At 45.5% G+C, this 22,450-nt stretch overlaps 1 protein-coding gene across 7 annotated transcripts in view; it reads right to left on the reverse strand.

Annotated features, from left to right (window-relative positions):
* The window catches only part of LOC147634098 (mitogen-activated protein kinase HOG1-like), an 89,390-nt gene extending 70,916 nt beyond the window's left edge, over nucleotides 1-18,474 (reverse strand). For 3 of the 7 annotated variants that reach the window (XM_086805209.1, XM_086805208.1, XM_086805206.1), the window contains exons 1-5: nucleotides 18,223-18,474; nucleotides 18,051-18,093; nucleotides 17,881-17,948; nucleotides 15,949-16,049; nucleotides 15,396-15,492 (exon numbers count right to left, since the gene is read on the reverse strand). In XM_086805209.1, the coding sequence (XP_086661335.1) occupies nucleotides 15,396-15,492; nucleotides 15,949-16,049; nucleotides 17,881-17,947 (265 nt within the window). In that variant the 5' untranslated portion in view covers nucleotide 17,948; nucleotides 18,051-18,093; nucleotides 18,223-18,474. Of the gene's footprint in view, nucleotides 1-15,395; nucleotides 15,493-15,948; nucleotides 16,050-17,880; nucleotides 17,969-18,050; nucleotides 18,094-18,222 lie in introns of all 7 variants that reach the window. The other 4 variants (XM_086805213.1, XM_086805207.1, XM_086805210.1 and 1 more) reach the window with 3 other exon arrangements.
* Nucleotides 18,475-22,450: the final 3,976 nt, after the last annotated feature.

Consider the following 22,450-nt stretch of genomic DNA (forward strand, 5'->3'; position numbering starts at 1 on the left):
TGGCTGTATGATGGGTGGGTGGGTCTCCAGTAAGCTCCTGAAAGTGAGGGATAGGTATGTATGATCCGCCCCAATGGGGCATGGTGGTACGGTGAAGTGAGACACCATATCTGTTGCCTCCCGGGATCCCATCACATAATCCACTGTACTACTGCCGCCTCCCACTGGAAAGCAAGTCAACCCACCTGAATCTGGCCACTGAGTCATCCCGTTATAAATAACGAGATGGTGTCGGGCCCCAAGCTCCAGCAAATGTTGCCCATATCCAGTGCTGTCAGCTCCTCCATCAGCGGAGATCTGAGTGGTCCTTGTATCCTCTGTGGCTAGCGGCTCTAGTCTCAAGGGATCCTCAAAGTCATAGATCTCGCACTGTCTGCTCTGAGTCCGTGCATTGAAGTCCCCCATCAAGAAGACTTCTCCCAGTGTCGAATAGTGTAAGATCTCCTCAGATAAGACAGAGTATGGAGACTCACTAGCCTCTCCTCTACCCGGCTCCTCGGTGGTGGCAAACCGCGACCCCTTCGGAGGAAAGTAGGAAAGGGCGATATAAATCCATCTGGTCTCCGAGAGGCGTAAGCTAACCCACATGTATCTCGCCTCCGAGTCTCGTGCTACGACTCGAACATGCTCATGTAACCCATGTCTGAAAAGCACTGCAATACCTCCTGAACCTCGGGAGGTGTCCTGTCTCATCCCCTGTCGGTGAGCTGACTCCCATTGATAACCCTCAACCCGTGGTAAGCCCCTCTCCGGGCTCTCATGTGTCTCTGTCATCAAGATGATATCCCGGCCCTCCATCACCTCCTCAAGTCTCCCTGGATGTGTCCATAGGACTCCATTACAGTTCCAAATTGCTATGTGTATCTCTTTGTCTTCATGTTGTTTCCTCCGTGTCTCATAGGCCAGATGGCGCTATTCGACCCTCTTCCCATCAATGTAGATGTGACCATCCCTATAATGTGGAGAGAGAGAGAGATGGGGAGGAAACACATGTGAGAACCTGCTCTCAATATCATCACCAAAAGAAATACATGTCCCGAGCAAGAGGGGAGAACCTCGTAAGTGAGGGACTGCAGCTAGACAAGCTAGGCAAGCAATGCAAGCAGTAAAATATGAGGGAGGCATGCCGGCTATATATACCTCTACATGAAGGCAGCCGACTAGTGATAAATACCTCCACGACTAGGGAAAATCCCAAGACCATAAAATGGGGAATAAATATGAGTAAAATATGAGTGAGGGGTGACCAGCCCCTCTGACTAACATGGTCAGCCCTAGAGGCTAAGATAGGACACCAAATAGGAAGCCATCAAGTAGGGGATGATGTCTAACACACTTGTCATTGTAGCCTTCTCTTGCCATTTTAGCTCATGGGAGGCCCAAATCTATAAATTGGAGCCCTCTCTCTTCATTAATGGAGGTTCTCTTGCTGCACACTAGCCTCTACCACCGTTACAGGCTGCCCTAATGATGGCTACTCTCTTTCTCTCTCTCTTGAAGACTGCCCATAAAGAATACCGGCTGTTGGGGACTGTTTTGGAGGCTTCGCGAAGAAATACTGAAGGCAAGGGTATTTAATCATTTATTATGATTTCTAGCCATTGTACTTGTTGTACCAGCCTTTGTACTTGCTATACCAGCCATTGTACTAGCTGTACCAATCCTTGTACTTACTGTACCACCCATTGTACCGATTGTACCAGCTTCTGTACTTACTGTACCAACCACTGTACCTGCTGTACTAGTCCCCCGGGCACTGCCGCCCCGAGTTACACTGTCCATTATTTTGCAGGTTTTGGACAGCCCTCTCTTTGCCTTGAAATGAGAGTTTAGCCTTATTGGATCGACTCGATTTGAGTTCCAATTGCTCGGTGGCGGTGGCGGTGGCGGTGAAGTCACGAGACTTTGATGCATGTGCCTGCATCTCAACATGTTTTCCCCCATGTTTGTCCATAGGGACGACCCCTGTGACTGGCATCATTTTAGGACCAAAAGGTGATGCATAAGGCATAGATACATATGCCCTGTAAGCATGAGGCATGGCTAGCCCCTCAACATGCATTGATACATTTTCAGCCATAGCTTCTCCCTCACGAGCACACTCAAAGGTATGAGTGGCATGAGAGATACGCGGAATACCTTCACCAACAGAAAATTGCAGCCCATGTTGCATATGTTGTGCATGCACATTTTCAGCCGGAAATGGCATTTGATATACATTTTGACCACTACCATAAAGATTGTATCCTTCATAGGCTACATAAGGTATTCCTGCATGGTGTGAAGTCACTGATTGTTCCTCTCCCATTGTATGGAGATTCATCCTCTTAGACATAAGTTCTTGTTCGGGCACCTGTGGGGATTCCAAGACATTGGGATGGTTGCCTTTTCTGCATAGGCATCCTCGGTACGAGCCAAGTATGCACGTGCTGCATCCCTCGGTTGCATGTGCAACTCTTGAGCAATCATTGCCATTGCATGATCCATATAAGATTAAGCTTTCTGGGCCTTCAAACGGTCATGTACCAATGGATCCTCGCAGCAGTAGAGATTCAATTCTTCTTGTTGCGCATGGAGAAGAGCCTGCATATGAGTAAGTTCAGCCCTCAAGACTATGGACTCTTCTTCTTGCATCTTTTCTTTGCCACGGGACGACTGTCCCACATATTCATGTTCCCTATTGTGCACCACATGAGTTTGCTCATCCTGTAAAGCATTGGAGGCATGCATTTCATTGTCCCTGCCTCTTGTGTTAGCATCTCCAACATTCATTGTATGGCTGTCCATAATGTTCTAAGTGTAGAGATAGCTAGTGTTCACGGTGATCGTTTCTCACGATACAAGTGAAAGAGAACCGTATGCTCTGATACCAATGTAACTTGGTTGAACACAATGCTAATCAATACACTTAAATACACTAAGATTTGATGGACACTTGCTCAAATACAAGAAGTAAATTGCTGAATTGACAAGAGACACACAATGAACCCGAACGGCCGACCCCTCCCTCAAATAAAGTATATTGATCTTGGGAGAATCAAGTACATAGTGTCATGAGAATTTCTGACCAGATTTCCATACCAATGCATATGAATACAGTATTGCAAACAAGTGGTTGCCGATGTAGACTTGCAATCCACGCTACCCTCTCAAGTGCTTGCAATCCACGCTACCCTCTCAAGTGCCCATGTTCCCTACCATCTGCTCTCTATTGTTCCACCAACACATGGTAGCAACAATATGCAAGAGAGCACGTAGGACAAGAGAACACTACACAGGGTATGTGATCTTGTAATCCGGTTCCTCCCTCCTGCTACTTGCTTCCATATTTAAGCATAAAAGTTTTTACCAATAGCAAGTAGAGTCGATGATAGCGGAAGTCTTCGCGATGGAAGTCCTTGGAGTATTGAGATCTTCGATTTGTCGCATTTCTTCGCGCGACAAAAGTCTTCCATAGGATGAAGGGAACCTTGGGAAAGCTTCCCCTATGGTTCAACTTGAAAAAGGAGGGCTAAAATTAGGGTTTTCAGCAAAAAGACCAAAAATTACAGCAATAAAGAGAGCTGTTTTGCTGAATTTCAATCATTGGGAGCATGTAGGAGAGTGATTAGCATTCGGAAACACTCTTGGAAGCTTGAGAAACACCTTAGCAAGCTTGGAAATGGAGTTGGGAAGGAGAGAGTGCAGAAAATGCAACCCAACAATCCTCATGAAGGAGGCGCCAATCTCTAGAGAGAGGAGGAGGAGTGAGGTGGTGAGTTGTCCAGTGTAGGTGGCAGGTAGGTGCTTTGTGGAGCTAGCTAGAGTGGACACATGGCTGGTTACTTCCTTTGTACAAAGGGGATAAGGTCTGGGCGGTGGACATTGGGTTATGTCCACCTTGGGACATCAGTGTGTGTGAACACCGGGCTGGTCATAATTTATAAGTGAGTTTTGGTCACCCAAAACTTAATGAAGTGTATACACACTCACTTATAAATTAGTACTAACTCCTAAGGCCAGGTTTATGACCAATACTTACCACCTATCACATGCCACATAACCATGTCAGCAGGACAGTTTCACACGCACGGTTTGCGGGCGGCCGTCCCCTTACCCGGAACTACACATTGGTCAAGCAAGCATGAAAACACCATGCAATTTCAATTGCAAGCAAGCACATAAAGATGCTATGCAATGCAGCATTGGTATGGACAATCCCCGTTCATGAGACTATACCAAAATAGACGTGCTCCAGGCAAGTACACGAAGTACCAAACCCAATGGAACACCAATCCACCAGGCATTTCCGGGCATGTACACAGAGGCACAAGTCCCAACAGAAAGCCAAGTCCACAGTATCACATGAGTGGCATCAATCCCCGGCATATACAACTGCCATGGACACCAGTCCAATGTACATACATGGATGATAAGAAAGCACGGGTGGACAAATTGGATGGTCAAATGGTGACACAGATACTAGGCTTAGTCCAGTGAGGATTGTTGGTCGTTCGGGGAAGCATTGATTCATTGACCCTTCTCCACAGATAGTGACTCATGGCTCTTGGTGTTTGTGGCTATATGGTGGTAGTCCTATCAGATATCTTCAATGGGATCCAGGAGAGTGGGAGTGGATTGATGCTTTCGATCCATTAAAAAGCCTTCCCTTTTTTAGTTTCATGGTCCGGAATGCCAGGCTTCTCCTCACTCCAAATGCATAGGATTCCTACTCTTAGGCCTCATTGGGAGAGTTATGATATCTCTCCAGTGATACAACGCACATATTGACATAGGCTTTGGCATTCATACAGAAGGAGCCAGATCTCTCATTTCTTTTGGTTATTTTTACATGGTCTCCCCACCAATCAGTGGAGATCGGTTTTCGGTGTAGCACCTACCTGCCCTAGATGTGCAGTAAATTCTGAGACTGTGCGGCATTGTTTATGGGGATGCAGTATTGCACAGCAGATTTGGGTTTCTATAGCCCAACTTATAGGCAAATTGAGTGGCCGCGCCATGCATGTGAGCTTTTTTACGAGAGCAGTGGTACATGTTAGATATCATCCCCTACTTGCTGGCTTCCTATTCGGTGTCCTATTTTAGCCTCTAGGACTGACCATGTTAGTCTGAGAGGGGCTGATCACCCCTCACATGTATTTTACCCATATTTATTCCCCATTTATGGTCCTGGGTATTTTTCCCAGTAGATATTTATCACCAGTCGGCTGCCTTCATGTAGAGGTATACATAGCCGGCATGCCTCCCTCATATTTCATTGCTTGCCTAGCTTGTCTAGCTGCAGTCCCTCACTTACGAGGTTCTCCCCTCTTGCTCGGGACATGTATTCCTTTTGGTGATGATATTGAGAGCAGGTTCTCACATGTGTTTCCTCTCCATCTCTCTCTCTCTCTCGACACACCCAACTCCACTCCCGAGAAAGATGGACAGCTTCTATGCATGAAGCTAGGCTACAGGGAAGAGGACCCTCTCCCCTTCACCAAAGCATGGAGAGCCGGGAAAGACTCAACACGCAAGCGAGCCCTCATCCTACAGTTTGCAGGAGAGACGGAGAGACTCACCTTCATGAGGAAGAGGGTCATACTACGAGGTTTAGAGGGAGCTCCTATTTTCTTGGATGATGATCTCACGAGGATGCAGCTTGAGCATAGGAGAGCTTGCATGCCACGAGTCTTACACGCGAGGAGAGAAGGCAAGAAGGCCTTCTACCGAGATGGTCGGGTCATCATTGATGGCCGGCCCATGGATTAGCGGTTTGGGGCCTATGGGACACAGACCAGGCCATTGACAGAGATACACATGGCAGTATGGAACTGTAATGGTTCACTATGGGTGCAGCTTGGACGACTAGAGCATGTTATGGTGGGGAGAGACCTCATACTTCTGACAAAGACACATCAGAGCCCAGAGAGAGGGCTACGTCGAGCAGAGGGATTCCACTGGGAGTCAGCATAGAGGAGGACCACACGCCACGGTACCTCGAGAGGGTCGGGGGGAGTAGCAGTTCTATTCAGACGGGAGCTACAGGGGAGACTGAGAGTGGTAGCATAGGATCCAAAGGCCAGATACATGTGGATCAGCTTACAGCTCTCACAGGACATGGTTATATACATAGCCCTATGTTACTTTCCTCCATCAGGATCCTCCTATGTCATTACAGAGGACATGCCACAGGAGGAGGAGACAGGAGCCTCGCCATACACTTGTCTGTCAAAGGAGATTATGCATTATTCTACACTAGGGGAAGTATTTCATACGGGCGACTTCAATGCCCACACACAGAGCAGACAGTGTGAGGTGTATGACTATGATGACATGGAGATCCTCCACCCTGTGGATCCAGAGGAGATAGGGGCTAGTCGGGCATCAGAGGACACCATGGACGGGCCGCCAACCATATGGGCCTGCAGGGTGAGCATCTCATATATGCAGTAGATTCTTTGGCTCCTTTTCTTGCACACCTGTTTAACAGGGCACTAGCATAGGGTTTGCCTGCGGAGTGGACGATGCACACCATTGTGCCGATTCACAAAACAGGGGATATGCTCGATCCAAGCAACTACAGGACGGTTATGGTTGGCCACGTGTTGGCCAAACTCTATGGTGCAGTGTTGGAGCAAGAGCTTAGCTTATATGCTAAGCGAGCAAGTTTACGTTCATCAGGGCAGGCAGGCTTCAGGAGAGCTTTCTCTACCACTGACCATGTATTCACTTTGAGATGTATGATTGATCAGGCCAGAGTGAGGAAGAGAAAGCTCTATTGCTGCTTTGTGGATTTCCGCAAGGCATTTGACACGGTACCACGAGAGAGGCTCTTTCAGCGCCTGTAGTCTCTTGGCATACCAGCTGATATGACATGGGGCATCTATGCATTATATGAGCAGGTTTTTGGGCTTGACATGGGGATATGCAGCATTGGCTATGCTAGAGAGACTGCCACCAGGCGCATTTTGAGGAGCTCCGGACGAAGGGGTGGCTATTTGACACGTTAGTCACACCGGCACTGATGTATGGAGCAGCGGTATGGGCGCCAGGCCTTGCTACCCATTGCTGGACACAGATAGAGAGAGCACAGGCCCTCATGATGGCACGCATGATACGCAGGAAACCGTCAATACCTCATAACATTATCCGAGCAGAGTTTGCTGCGCCTCCTATGATGGTAGAGGCCATATTCCAGGCTATATGCCTGCTAGACAGATTCAGAGAGATGCCACACGACAGATTGTCATACAGAGCTTTTGAGGAATCTAGACAGCTGGCTGAGGCAGGAGACAGAGGATCATGGTATGCACAGGTCACACATTGGTTCTCACAGCATGGCCTAGACATAGATCATCTACCACCATTCCACTATGACAGGGATGCACCACATATCCGTCTCTCTCATAGTGAGAGGAACACAGTATTGAGACAGGACCTATGGCAGCTCTATACACGAGAGACATGGGTATCGCCTACACAGCCTCTTCCACCGCAGATGCTATACTACAGAGATCACCTCATGAGTATCACTGATGATGGATTTATAGAGAGGCCTAGATACATGGTGGTCAGCTTAGAGTTTCATCACATCGATTGGAGATCGAGACTGGCAGAGCAGCACGGATCCCCCGAGAGGAGAGGGTATGCAGATTGTGCAGAGAGGAGGTGGAGAGTGAGGAGCATAATGTATGCAGATGCAGAGCATACACAGCCATCAGAGAGAGATATCCCATTTTATTTAGAGAGCCACATTTCCTACGCCAGATCTTTGAGGCAGCAGACCAGCGCATATTGGGGAGATTCATTCTAGACATACAGCGTCACAGAGAGACATCATTACAGGCTCAGACAGCTCCAGAGGGGGGACGACAGACACAGATTACTACATTTTTCCAGAGATCCATCCCACTCCCAGCCCCTACACGGCAGGGAATTACTCTCCAGAGAGCAGAGACACTCAGAGCCCCCAGGAGACAGAGGACACCTGGCTTTCGGACACCACGTCTATACGAGATCAGAGCTCAGTTTCACAGAGGGTGCGGAGCGACTGGCTTGATTCAGGCATGTTCTTCAGGGAGCTGTGGACACCCCCTTCATTGATGTATACCATTTTATACCCCCAGTATGATACAGGATGGAGCTAGCTAGGTTGCATATCATGATTGTATACTCCATGCATATAGCTTTGCATTCTCCTAGTAGTAGAGCTCCATCCCCTCCCCCACTCACTGTACTTATTGCACACCCAGATTCAGCTTTTTAGTTCAGTACTTTTTCATTTTGTTGGGATGACAGAGGATATCCCATACAGGTACACCGATTTGTCTCATAGGCCGAGTTCGGTCTTTTGGAAGACGTTAATAAAATCTTTCTCTCTCTCTCTCTCTCTCTCTCTCTCTCTCTCTCTCTCTCTCTCTCTCTGTGCCCTGTGTTTCCACTTTCCCTTCTTCCGCTGTACATTCTATCATTGTTTCAGAGCGCCGATGATTTTCAGCGTTGGATGCTCCCTCCTCTACCTCTTCATATCTGCGTTTTTCCGCCCATGGACAGATTGGACAGATCTACGTCTTTGTGTTCATGCGTTGAAGCTTGCGTTTCTTCAAGGGCTGATTGATACCCATTCAATGGGCTACAGTTTCCTCTCTTCAGGGCGTCAGTTTGCAGCTTCTTGGCAGCCTAACAAGGGTGTTTTTTCTGGACAGCATACCTATCCTTCTTGGCAGCACCTTCCAGGGGTTCTCAGGCTTTTTTTTTTTTCAGGTCTGGACAGCAACGTAGCTGTCCCAAACAGGCTGCGTTTTTGGCCTGTTTGGGCTTGCTTTCCCAGCCCTGATCTTGGAGCTCTCTAGGCTCCCTTTTGCCTATCCTTTCTGGTTATCTTGTGCCATCCCTCCCACCCCCTGATTGTTCTCTACAGCATTTCTTGATTTGAGGCTTCAGCATTTCCATATTCAGCCCCTTATACCTCTGCGTTTTCAGATTTGCAGCCATGGTTGCTGCGTTTTTCTGAACCGATTTTGCTGGCAGCTCTACCTTCACTTGGGCTTCATCTGTTGGACCCGAAGGTACCTTCTCTTCAGCGTTTTTCCTCATAGGAGGTGTGGACACTGGTTGGCCTGAATTTTCAGGTTTGTAGCCCTTGTTTGGCTGCGTTTTCTTCTCCAGTGGACACAGATCACTTTCAGAGGGGGTTTCTTGTTTGGATTGTGGCTTTGGAGGCAGTTTGGTACTTGAGGAGGATTCTGAATTTCAGATTTCAGTCAGCGTTTTGCTGATTTTGGAGCATCTCTACTTGTGTTTTGTTCCTGGCCTACACGGTTTCCCGGTTTCGACATGTTCCTTGCCTTCTGTTGGCGGTGGAGTGCTTTTTTTTGCTGGATAGCAGTGTTTTGGCTGCGTTTTGCTTCCCACATGAGTTTTCTACACTCAGAGGGGGCCCTTCTCCAGCTACTTCACTTGAGGATCAGTTTCGGGAGCTATGTTGTATCTGTGGAGACTTTCTTCTTTGATAGGAGTTTACAGTTATTTGAGGAGAGCAGTGATCTTTTGAGAGATCCTGAGTAGAGTTTATTTTGTCCGAGCTTGTGTTCTTTGCAGTATTTGCAAAACAAGGAGGGTGTTTTGCCCTTTTGCGGTGTGATCCTTTCACATGGATCTTTTATCTGTTGCTGATTCTTGGGATTTGGTTCTACTTCTGGAACAGTCTTCTGCTATCTGTGATGCTTTTGAGGACTTTATTGCCATTGCAGTTTATATTCCTGCTTCCTTTCCTCACTGTGAGGAGTCTATCTCTTCATCCCTTTGTGATGCTTCTGAGGATGCCCCTCCCCCTGCCAGTTCTGCTGGCTTGTTGTTTTGGAGGATGGTTTTTTGGACCCAGTGGGATGCTTTGGATCTGTGGTTGCTAACCGTGCCTCGGGCACAGTGGTACTTCCAGGTTGGACTTATATCAGTCCGACAATATCTTTTTTCAGAGGGAGATGTGGAGTCCTTTCATCTTGCGATGCCCACCTCAGTGGCGTGTACTTATGTACAGCATTGGGCAACTCATGTTATGGAGTTTGAGCAGATGGACTCCATCTTTTCTACAGAGTCTTTACATCTTGCGATGCCGACCTTTTCAGAGGATGCTTTTATACAGCATTTGGCTACTCTTGGTACAGAGTTGGAGCAAATTGACTCTATTTCTTTTGAGGGTTCCAATGAGGAGCAGTTTGCTTCTCCCAGGATTGATTATCTACAGGATCTAATCTTGGTTGGTTACGAGGTTTTTCATACCTTCTCCAGGCTAGATACACGACATTCGACTTCGGGGAGTGTTCTTACACTTAGGTTTGGAACCATTATTTGGAGTAGCACGTCGCAACCTACATGGTTGTTTTCTTCCAGAGGAGCGGTGTACCTGGCAGCTTGTTCTGTTGCTTTTGTAGCTGAGTTGCTAAGGAGATTGCTTGTGGAGCTTTCTTGGTACCTGTTTCTGCAGTCTTTCATCTTTGATCGAGGACGGCGTCTCTGGCTTCCGGTGCTCAGAGGGGGTGTTAGATATCATCCCCTACTTGCTAGCTTCCTATTTGGTGTCCTATTTTAGCCTCTAGGGCTGACCATGTTAGTCTGAGGGGCTGGTGTATTTTACCCATATTTATTCCCCATTTATGGTCTTGGGTATTTTTCCCAGTCGTGGAGATATTTATCACCAGTCGGCTGCCTTCATGTAGAGGTATATATAGCCAGCATGCCTCCCTCGTATTTCATTGCTTGCCTAGCTTGTCTAGCTGCAGTCCCTCACTTACGAGGTTCTCCCCTCTTGCTCGGGACATGTATTCCTTCTGGTGATGATATTGAGAGCAGGTTCTCACCTGTGTTTCCTCTCCATCTCTCTCTCTCTCTCTCTCTCTCTCTCTCTCTCTCTCTCTCTCTCTCTCTCTCTCTCTCTCCTGTGTTTCCACTTTCCCTTCTTCCGCTGCACATTCTATCAGTACAAACTCTGCTATTTTCATTCGTAGAGCTATTGCCCAGCATGGTTTATTGCAGGATGTCCCTCACTCTGATTATACACCTCTCAGACAGAGGATTGACACCAGTTCGGAGATTGTTGCCAGTATTATAGCATGGCAAATCTGGAGAGCTAGATGCACGGAGGCTACTAAGGGTGTACAATTTTTTGGGTCTCACTGCATTAGTACTATATGGGGTGACATCATCCATACTCTCATGGCTACTTGGGCTCATATTCAGAGGTCATCTCGTTCTGCGCAGGCAAAGCGCGTTATATTTATGAGGGAGTGGGACCATGGCATTTTCTTCTCCTCTAGTCCCACAGGTCTCTCATGGCATCATGATGCTCCTCAATGGTTGAAATCACCTTACATATTGGGGTGATTCTATTCTTTTCCGGCTTACAGCCGTGATTTTTGAATGTCTTTTTCATACTTAATAGAAGTCTCTTTCTTGCAAATATATATATATATATATGCTTTGTGCATCACACCTTTATCCTCCGCTAGTTTAGGGTAGCTCTAATGCAGACTATCAAGGATTCCCAGGGTTGGATTCTTCCAAGATCTCCTAAACAAAAGACAAACACACGATTAATCTAGATTAAGGTTATGCAGGCTAACTCACCACCCAACCATAGATCCCATACACAAAGGATCTCCCAGAGCATGGGAAAAAAGCTCCGTCCATAGAAACCCACACCAGTCAACCCTAGTGTCCCATACCACAAGGACCTGTTCATGAACAATTTAGAGTGGATCCATAGAAACCCACACCAATCAACCCTGGTGTCCATACCACAAGGACCTGCCGTGAGGGACCATCATGAACAATCAAGAGTGGTTGCATCCAGGGTCTAGGCACATACATCTTGTCACATGACAATAATAATATATCCACTCTATAGGCTCATCCCACTTGTATAGTCACTTATGAGTTATAAATAGCTATAACTTATGGTATTATTAACTTATGAGCCTTTGTCACTATAATCGAGCTTGCTTTACTAATCTTTTGGACCTCCTAACCCAAAAATTAACCAATCTAACCCTCAAGTTAGCCTAAGTACATAACATGCACGAGGGAGCCCCCAGCTCCACCCCACTCAAGGTCGCCATCCTCCTACGTGTAGCAACGGAGGCTAAGTCCAAAGCTCCAAGAGGCAATCGGCCTTGTTAAGCCATGATGAACTCCTACCGGAGCTTGTCGTTGTGGGACTGCATGTGCTCCATCCACTAACAAGGCCAAGAACTGTGAATCGACAAACTCTTCCCAAACCCTAACGTTCTTCTGATTCTACCCAAATAGGCAGGCAACATACACAGGAAGCTGTAAACGGAGGACTAACATTCACAAATATCCTACTCTAATTCTTGTACTAAGTGTACAGTAATCTATTTCCTGAAGATGATTAACCATTTGTAATCTCAACCCAAGTTGCTACAAATCCCAAATGTTCAAGGAAACATTGGCTGCAAATTGTCTCCTTTTCTCTCCAATCCCCTATAGGCTGATGCACAGAGAGACCTTGAGTGCAGATCAATTGAAAATTTTACGTAGAGGGTTAGGGATTCTTTTATAAAGCCCCAAAAGTTGGTCGACCAGTCTTAACAGCCGTCCACCCAGCCAACTGCAGCCCAATGTGCCCCGTATACTACCCTATACTACCCTTCCAGCCTATTCATCCCTGCTATTGAACACTCGTTCTATCTGCCCGGCTTAGACCCTCCAAGTCTTCAGGATCGCAGCAATACAAACCACATCCAAGAGATTCCAGGGTCGATGTGCATGAGCTTCATGTGCAAGGATGGCTTCAAACTATCCACAAACATGTCTATTGCTTCAAGGTCCATATGTTCTAGCAGAGCATAGGTAGCAGCTTCCTGAAGGGGATTGGGTGTCAGTTACCGCCTCACCCTTCTTTTGTGCGAGACTCTCCCATTGCTTCTTCAAGCTGTGTCTAATTCAGCAAGAGTAGATCTTGAAGCATATTGGGTAGTCAGTTACCGCCTCACCCTTCTTTTGTGCGAGACTCTCCCATTGCTTCTTCAAGCTGTGCCTAATTCAACAAGAGTAGATCTTTTAAGTACGTCCTGACAGTAGTCCTCCCACGTCCACACCATGTGGTGCTTCAAGTAGTTGCCCCACCAGAACAAGACAACACCGGTCAAAGCAGTCCGGACGGCGGACAATAACGGCGGACAATGTGTAGCTGGAACAAATCCAACTGCCTATGGCCTCCAATGTGGTGGTCATCTTCCAAACCCAATTGGTGATTGTCTCACCATCAAGCTTTGCGTTGAACTTGGGAGGGTTGAACGTCGGGGTTTGCGCGAGCTGTAACAGGGCTGAAGCCCATCAAATAAATGCGGGAAACCCGCCAAGGAGATGGTGAGAAAGAACAGGACGAGGGACTAGAAAATGATGAAGAAGAATCTCATTAGGGAGACTAGCGGTGGTGTTCATGGCCACGTTGCAAATGGTGACTCCCATGCCAGCTTTCGTGAAAGTCCAAGCCATGGCTCTACCAGGACCATGCTCTGCCAGTCGCTCAACGTACTGCACAGAGGAAAACCATTGCTTAATTAACCTCCTGCCTGAGGTCATCATAATCTGGCGGGCAACAACAAAGGCTGAATCCGGAGCTCTAAGAGGCAGTGGACCTTGTTGGTAATTTCCTGTCGGAGAGCCGGAGAAGAGGCAGTGGATCTTGTTGGTAATCTGAGAGGCAGAGGACCTTGTTCATAATTTCCTGTCGGAGAGCCAGAGAAGGGGAATGGAAACTGTCCAGAGATTCCAGTAAAGGAGTCCATGAAGGAGATGGTCAATGGCACCTCTCACTCCAATGAGAATGGTCGTTCTCGTGCCTACTTGCATGATGCTCTGAGTGACGGCTTCCAGGCCGCTCAGCTAGCATGAGCTGGCTGCTCTGCATCTTGGTCCAAGGCATGGTCTTCTTGCAGGAGATGCTCGGCAGTAACAGAAGTACCGGGCAGGGTGGGTCTTTGAGAGATTCGGACTGGCATTCTTGCTGGAGGGCTTCCAACTCCTCCACTTGCTGCACCAGACTCGCGCTGGTAAACCCTAGCTGTTCTTGTATGCCAGCCAATGCAGCCATCACTGTCCCTACATCCATGATAAACTGCAGCCAGGACCGAGTAATACAAAAAAACCTGAGAGTGCTTTCCCCAAACCCGATTCAAGCACTCCCGATTCCAAAGGGCACTATCCCTAACATTCAGTCAACACAAGCATGGGATGCCAGAAAGGAAAATTTGCACATTTTATAGGCTGTGATACCAACCTTGATTGGGTCTTTTCAGCTCTTGAGAAGGCAATCCACATGAGCACGTAGAGCTGACAGCAGCCGTAGTTTTGATGGGGAGAATCTGACCCACTTGCATATACACATAGCAGTGTCTGCGGTGTGAGCTGAACCCACATTCATTGCACTAGTCTTACAACCCCTCAGCCCAATTCACATGCACACGCTTCCATAGTCCAGTCTAGGTGCATCTCACATTGCTATGCCATTACTATAATTGAGGGAAGATTGTTGGAAGTAGATCTGTTGGTGGGCAACCTTGCATTTGTGAGCCTGAATTTGGGGGGCGAAGCAGGCCGAGCAATTAGGTGGGTTGAAAAACTTGGGCCACTGACCAAACTGAATGATGACCCAAGCAACACGCAAACCATTTTGCAGGCCACCAGAACACTACCAAAAAAGGACCCACTGGTGCACTTCAGGGTTCGCCTTTGCATAGCATTTCAGCAGTAGATTTCTGTGATCTTTTGCCTACAGAAGCTCATTGCCAAGCTCAATGGTCTTTCATTAGGAGCCGCACCCCACCTTTCCAAAGTATATGAAGCTAGGTTATTAATCTCATCCAGTAGTACAAGGGATCAACAAGTAGTCTAGATGCCACAAAAAAAAAATCAGACTTTATCCTGGTAGTCTTTTCTTTCTTGGTGTAATGTCAGAGCATCTAGCAGAAATGGTTACTTAACAATGTAACCATGCACAATAATCATTTTATTTAAAGTAATGACACCCAATAGTCAGGACTCAGGTTCCCCCCTCCTCCCTTGCAGATTATTTGCTTTACTCATGGAAATGGAAATACAATGGATGAATGTTCACTCTTTACCACACAGTACTCTCAGTGTCACTTCCACACATGGCCAATTGAGTTGCACACCTACACACACGGTCATGTTCCACTCACGCCTAATTGCTCTCTTCTAGATCATCATTGATGATGCCCAAGCAAAGAAGAACCACAGAAACACTAATCTCTTCTAGATCATCATTGATGATGCCCAATCAAAGAAGAACCACAGAAAGACTAATCACAGACTGCCTTTGGGAAACACATGCACACACACACGATCACGATCACAACAAGTCTTCTTACAAGTGATGATATATGGATGTGCCAAGCGGCGCATTATGCATACTTCACGTAGTACGCGTTTGGCCAGCACGGGGTTGCATAAAATGTCCGGTACCTTCTGCAAAGGAACACGAGTGACAATGTCAATATATATTCACTTTAATTTAGCAGGTTAAGCGGCAACGGCAACAAGAGAAAACAAATACGTGCACTCGTGTGGCTTGGATACACACATGCATACATACACACACGTACGGCCTGCGTGTGCGTGGATACGTTGTGGGTGCATATGCCGGCAGCAACTCAAGGTGGTCAGTGTATGTGTACACACGTGCACACACTTGGCAGCAACTCAAGGAGGTCCCACCGATATCCACATGCGTGCATAGATCATATGTACAACTTGCAAGCATGCGTGTATTGTGTAAACATGCTTGCACGTGTGTGGGGGGGATGGAGGGGGTATGTGTGTGTACACAAAAACTTGGCAGCAACACAAGGTGGTCACAACAGCAGATATGAACTAAAGTCTTTTGTATGTGAAAAGGCAAGATTATCGTGCTGACGATTTCACCTTAAGCGCTACAGTCTGTTTCATGCGAAGGTCTGTTGCTCTGCACACCTCACCGTACGACCCAGCTCCGATAAGTGAGTGCAAGATGTACCTTTCGGTCACTGAAACACGTCGTCATGATCATGCACAGGGTTATAAAAGTACCATCATACCATGCACCTAAATATCACAAAATTAGTGTATGATTCAACATAAGAAAATTTTCCATTACTAAAGCAACTGTGAAAGACATGTATATCCTACATGCATAAAAAAGCATGTGTCTATACATAGTCATGTGTATGTAAATAAAAGTGCGTGTAAAATATGTTATAGACAGAAAGAGTTTCATAACTGAGAGAGAGAGATTTGTTCATCTATCTAATGACTTGATTATAATTACATAATTCTGAGCAAAAAGAAGTGTCCATGTGCCTGTGTGTGTGCATCCACGGACATGTTCGTGTGTGCATGCGTATTTGGTGATTCTCATAATGAAGTCTGTCGGTATTGGTACTTTTTGTCGGTGAGTGTCACTGAGTTCCATAGTCATGGAGAATGGTGAAACGGAAACAGAAACAAAACTGCATTTTTGAGGGAGCAGCACGCCAGACGCATAAGAAACAAAGAAAACAGGAGAGCAACCTTCCTCTTTCCTCTAAAAAAATCATGGAGTAGGGAAAGGCCAGCAAGAGGCCTTTCCCGGGAAGAAACCCAGAGAGCGGCGGCAACCATGAGCTGGTTTTCGACTGGGAAACCTCTTGCTGGCCTTTACCAGCCATCAGATAAGATAGAGACAGGTGGATGGACCGGATTTCAACATTTCAAATTCTGCCCTTGATAATGACAGGCAATTGCAGCCGATTCTGACCACTCAGCACTGCAGAAATTAATGAGTTCCGTGCACTGATCTGTCATGATCATGACGGTTATAGGGTTGCGTTCCGTGAAATAATGCAACCCGATTTGATGGCTGGGATCGATCTTCCCACGACCCCGTCCTTGAGGGGCTGGGTAAGTCTGTAAACCTCCTTACTCTTCCTTCCTAATCCCACAAAACAGGGGAGATCACTCCTGCCTAAGCTTGTGGACAAGGAGTCCCCCCATATCTCCCCGCTCATGCCCAAAATTTCAAGAGGATGTGTGTGAAGGCGCTCGACTCGAGAATGAGCGGTCCTGAGTTCGAGCACCCGCTAGCGCTCCCCCGAGGCATCTTCCATACCGCCATTGGGTGGGTTCTTGAGTCTTAACCACCCTCGGGCACAGCTTATGTACCGACTTACAGAAGGATATACTACTAGAAGAAGGAAGAAAAATCCCCAAGGAAAAAAGAGATAGAGCAAAGGAAAGAACAAGAAAGTGAAAAACTTCACTATCACATGCCGTCCCCCTTCTTTATGGACAGGCAAAAATAGTAATGAAACTTCCTTATACAGAAAATCACACCCAATGCAAAGGCTTCCTTGATTGCATGGCAGGCCAAAACCTCAGGAATTTGGGCCCAAAAAAGGTGAAAGGTTAGGTCCTGTTTGGGAAATGTTTCAGACCCTAGGACACCTGAAACCGTTGAAGAGCCCAAAAACCTTGTGCCTCTGGTGACTCATCATGAAGGGATGTGCAAGTGTGCACTCGTGAGTGCGCGTACATGTGAACACACACATGTGGATGCATGCATATGCATGCTTTGGTGGGTAGGGTGGTGTGCCACCTGCACGTGCACATAGAGAAATACACACATTCTCAATTTCTCACACACATCAAACATGTAGTACATGCATGAAGCATCCTTATGTATGATCTTGCACATATGTTCAAAAAATGTGTGATGTGGGTGAAACATCCTTATGTATAATCTTGTGCACATGTTCAAAAAATGTGTGGTGTGTGTGTGTGTTCAATAAATGTCAAAATATGAGATTTGAACTTCGCATTGAGTTGAATGCAGGTACCTACCCATCCATAGCTTGCCATTCACAATAAAGTGCCCTGGGATTAGGCTTGCAACCACGGATTTCGGCATACTGGAACAAGGTGAAAGATACTGTAAGGTGAGCTATGTAAGCAAACTGCATAACATAATGGTTACATATAGAGTGCATTTGAACTGTACAAAATACTCATACCTTGCTAAGCAAGTGCACTGTGTTTGATTTTTGCTGCTTTCACCTGTGAAGTTATGGCCATGGTAATCAAATCCACAGGTCAGGAAAGCAGATACTTGTGAACTCACACATTCCCATTACGAGTGTGTATTTTTTTTTCCACAAATTTTCTTATTTCAATTGTATTATTTACCGCAAGCTGTCGGTATCCAATGCTGCTCCGGAGAGACGAGATTAGGGATTCTCAGACGAGATTAGGGCATCGTCTGTGCGCCAATAAGTGTAAACCGGGTTTCATGTGACGAAATTAGGGTGGTTTACTGCATCAATTTACGTTATGGAGGTCCAACAGGAGAGAGGACGCGACGGATCGAAGCACCGGGAAAACCCGGTCGCTTCATCCTGTCACCGGCTAAGCCAGCCCATATGATATATCCTAAAATGTGATATATCCTAAAATGCACCATATGTGAACCTTTGGGCACTCATATTGCACTCATCTCGAGAACACCCCTTTGAGATCGTCTCATCTTCTACTTTCTTACATATGCACGTTCACAGCTCAAAAGAGACTCTTTATTTTTTTTATTTTTTTTATTTTTTTTTAAAGTTTGGCGTTAGAGAAGAGACTCTTTATTGAATGAGTCAAAATCTTGCTCTCATCCACTTATCCAATCTAGCGTCCTCTCCATGCTCCATGCGAAGTGTAATGGAAATGGCTTGTGGGATGAGCAAGATTGCCTAGTAGCTGTTGGCTACAATGTATGCACCATTTGCAATTCAGAAAGTGTCATTTGCAAATGAGTCAAAATCTTGCCCTTGTCCACTCATCCACTCCCGTGTCTTTTCCATGCTCCATGCAAAGTGTAGGGGAAATGGCTAGTATGATGAGCAAAATTGCCTAGTAGTGGCTACTAAATATGCACATATTTGCAATTCAAAAAGTGTCACTTGTATATTACTCTAGCACCGCCTTGAGGACTATCAAGGGATGGTTTATCTCTCGTATGCACATATACCCCTTGCTCATTCAACCAATCTTTTTTGTGGCTTAGCTTGGTAAAGACCTCGCTCTTAGTCTTCCTATCACTAAACTCCATGTGTTTACATACCTAGCAACTAAGATGTGTAGCATGCTATCGTGCAAGGTGGTATACAGAGACAACTGGGGAAGATGGAGGCTAGGTGGGGAGATTCTTTGTGGGATGATATTCTGCATCCAATTAAAGAGATGAAACACAATACATCATGGAAAGAGGAAGGAGTTGGCCCCTCAAAGCAAAGTAAATCCTTCTCTACTACTCTTGATGATGTTGAACAAAACATGCTTATGCCAAAGCATGCATAGGTGTGATGCATAGCTCCACATGCAAGTCAAACAAATATTGTTGATGAAGAATGAGAGAGATCTACATGCAAGCCAAATTGATGCTATTGTTGATGAGAGGACCATGTATTTATCTACTTATAGAGTAAGAGTTTGTGGATAGACAAATTGGGTTTTTACGGCGGCCAATAACGCACTTATGTTTTGTATGAGTAAAGATCATTTAATTTAGTGGTTAGAGAAAGAGGCTCTAGGGATAAAGGTTATGTCTCATTCATTTTATTTGGAAAGGGGATTCCATATTATGTTGTTCAATGATTCTCAATGGGTAAACTAATGGCAAAGCTCCCCATTCATGTCTTACCTTGGGATTCTCTATTTGAGAACCTTCTTGAAGATTTCCCTATTTGGGTTGAGTTCGTAGATCTCCCCCCTTATCTCTGGCCTACTTTGGGAGATCTAGCTAGGCAAATGGGTAGGCCATTGTATATCCCTTAATACCCTTCCATAAAGTGTGCTTATCATGAAATACCTTTAGAGATACTCTCAATTCTCTCTTAGGTGATCTAGGATCCATATATACTTTAGAAATGTCCTTTGGGGCCTTTATAGGGAGGTATGCTTTCATTGTGGAAGTTTTGGACATTTTGCTAGGAGGTGCAAAGTGGAAGGTCTTAGGTGGAGGAAGCCCAGTGAGGAAAAATCTAATATGGGTGAGAAGGATTTGTTAGTATACACTTAATGCCTGCCTCTTATGAGGTATCTCGCATCGATGTTTTGGTGCACATTTGTAACGGCTCCCATTATGAGGAGAAGCCATTAGTGCACGTGTCTTTGCCTTGGATGCTTATAAACAGTGGTCAATTTTTCACATGAATGTTAAATCAACATTTTTCAATGGACATCTCAAGAAGGAGGTATATGTAGCTCAGCAACCAGGTTTTGAGATGCTTGGATCAGAAAACAAAGTTTGCAGGATGAAAAAGGCATTGTGCAAGCTGAAAGAGGCCCCAAGGACATGGTATCATAGGATAGACCAATTTTTCAAAAAGATTGGGTTTACTACTAGAAATGCTTATATGCTAACTTCTTATATGTTATAAAAAGGCACAAAAAGATTGCTTTGGTTGTCCTATATGTAGATGCCTTAAATAACATAGGTGACAATGAAGAAATGATCCAACAGACAATGGATATACTAAGCCATGAGTTTGAGATGATAGACTTGGGTCTTATGCATATTAAGGACTAGCATGAGTCAGGCAAGATCTTCATATCACTGCTAAATTATGCCTGGGAGATTCTCATAACATTTGGGATGACCGACTATAAACCTGTGCCAATGCCTAGGAGGTGAACCTTTCTACAAAAGATTCTTCACAATTAGTAGACATCATGAAGTATAAGAAGCTGATGGGGAGTTTAATTTTCTCACTAACACTAGACTTGATATCAGTTTCACAGTTAGTGTTTTGAGCAGGTACAAGAGAGTCATTGGAAGTAAGGGATGTGAGTACGTAGGTATATTTGAGGTACTCTTGTGCTACACATCATTGGAAGCAAGGGATGTAAGTAATTAGGTACATCAGAGGTACTCTTGAGTACGACACCACTTATAGTGTAGGTGACACTCATATGGGTTACTTTAATTCAGATTGGGAAGGGGATTGTGATTCCAAGAAATTGGTTTCTAGATACTATTTTTCACTTGGTTCTGGTGCTGTCTCTTGAACCATCAAGAAGTAGTCTACAGTGGCACTTTCTTCTACAAAAGCTAAGTACAAGGTAGCTTGTTTAGCTCCTTGTGAAGTATTATGGTTGAGGAGGATTTTAGTGGACATCGAAGTTCAAATTAGTGGGGCTACAGCCTTGCAATGTGATAACTAAAGTTGCATGGCTATTACCAAAAACCCTGTATTTCATGCTTAGTATCATTATGTGCGAGAGCTGATTAAGGATGAGATAGTGGAGTTGGAGTATTGTTCTATGGACCATATCTGCACCGACATATTCACCAAGGCTCTTGGGAAGGTCCAACTCACTTGGCATCTTCATCAAGACTTGGCGTTAGTCCAAGAACATAATCTATCTTCGGGCAGACATTGAGGGGGGATGTTAGTATACACTCCTCAAGTTCAACATGTATCTCACATCGATGTTTGGTGCACATTTGTAATGGCCTCCATTATGAGGAGAAGCCATTGGTGCATGTGTCCTTGGTGGGAACCTTGAGATAACGCCCATGGGGTTGTTATTGTGACCATTAATGGTTAGAATATTTCGGAGATGGTCAAGGGTTCGAGCGTTAGCGGTATGTATTCATTATTAGTGGGTAGTGTGGATGGTCAGTTGGTCACATTGATGGTGGTGAGACCGTGTATATGCCACATACCTTGTATACATGCCTCCTACCACATCACCTGCAACACCATATATGGACATAGTTATCACAAGCTAAGGTATCTAATGCTTGTGAGTATCCACACCCATACACTTAGTACATCCTCTATCCAAAGTCTATCTAGATCGCCATTTAAGCTCTACTTGAGAGTGTGTGGGTGGACAACACCATCACATTGTACCTATCTCAGAATTTTTAATTCTCTCCATTCTCTATCTATTGCATTGTGTATTGTACTTTGTTTTGCTATTGTGCTATATTCTTATAAGGGAAGGGGCCAGTAAGAGAGAGAAGAATGCGGGGGAGAGGGTGAGCTTGAGCGGGGCTTGAGCTCCTTATAAGCAAACTTCTTCACACACACACACACAACTAGACAAGCACACAAGAGAGAGATAGATGGCTGAATTTTCTTATATCTTTCTTCACTTCTCTACAACCATAATAAAAAGATAAGAGTACATACTATGAGGGAAAGCACTCAACTATTAAATTTTATTATATCTTTCGTCACTTCTCTACAACCATAGCATAAAAATAAGAGTACATACTATGAGGGAAAGTACTCTACTAGTAAAACATATAAGGTCTATAGTCTGAACCCGACTATATGAATTGGCACTATAACTATACCATAACTCTAGTAAACCAAAGTAGTTGTCACGTAGTCTGTAAATCGCTAGCATCAACCATAAT

This window comes from Cibotium barometz, chromosome 11, assembly GCF_041138505.1.
Source record: "Cibotium barometz isolate CiBa-2024 chromosome 11, ASM4113850v1, whole genome shotgun sequence".
NCBI lineage: Eukaryota > Viridiplantae > Streptophyta > Polypodiopsida > Cyatheales > Cibotiaceae > Cibotium > Cibotium barometz.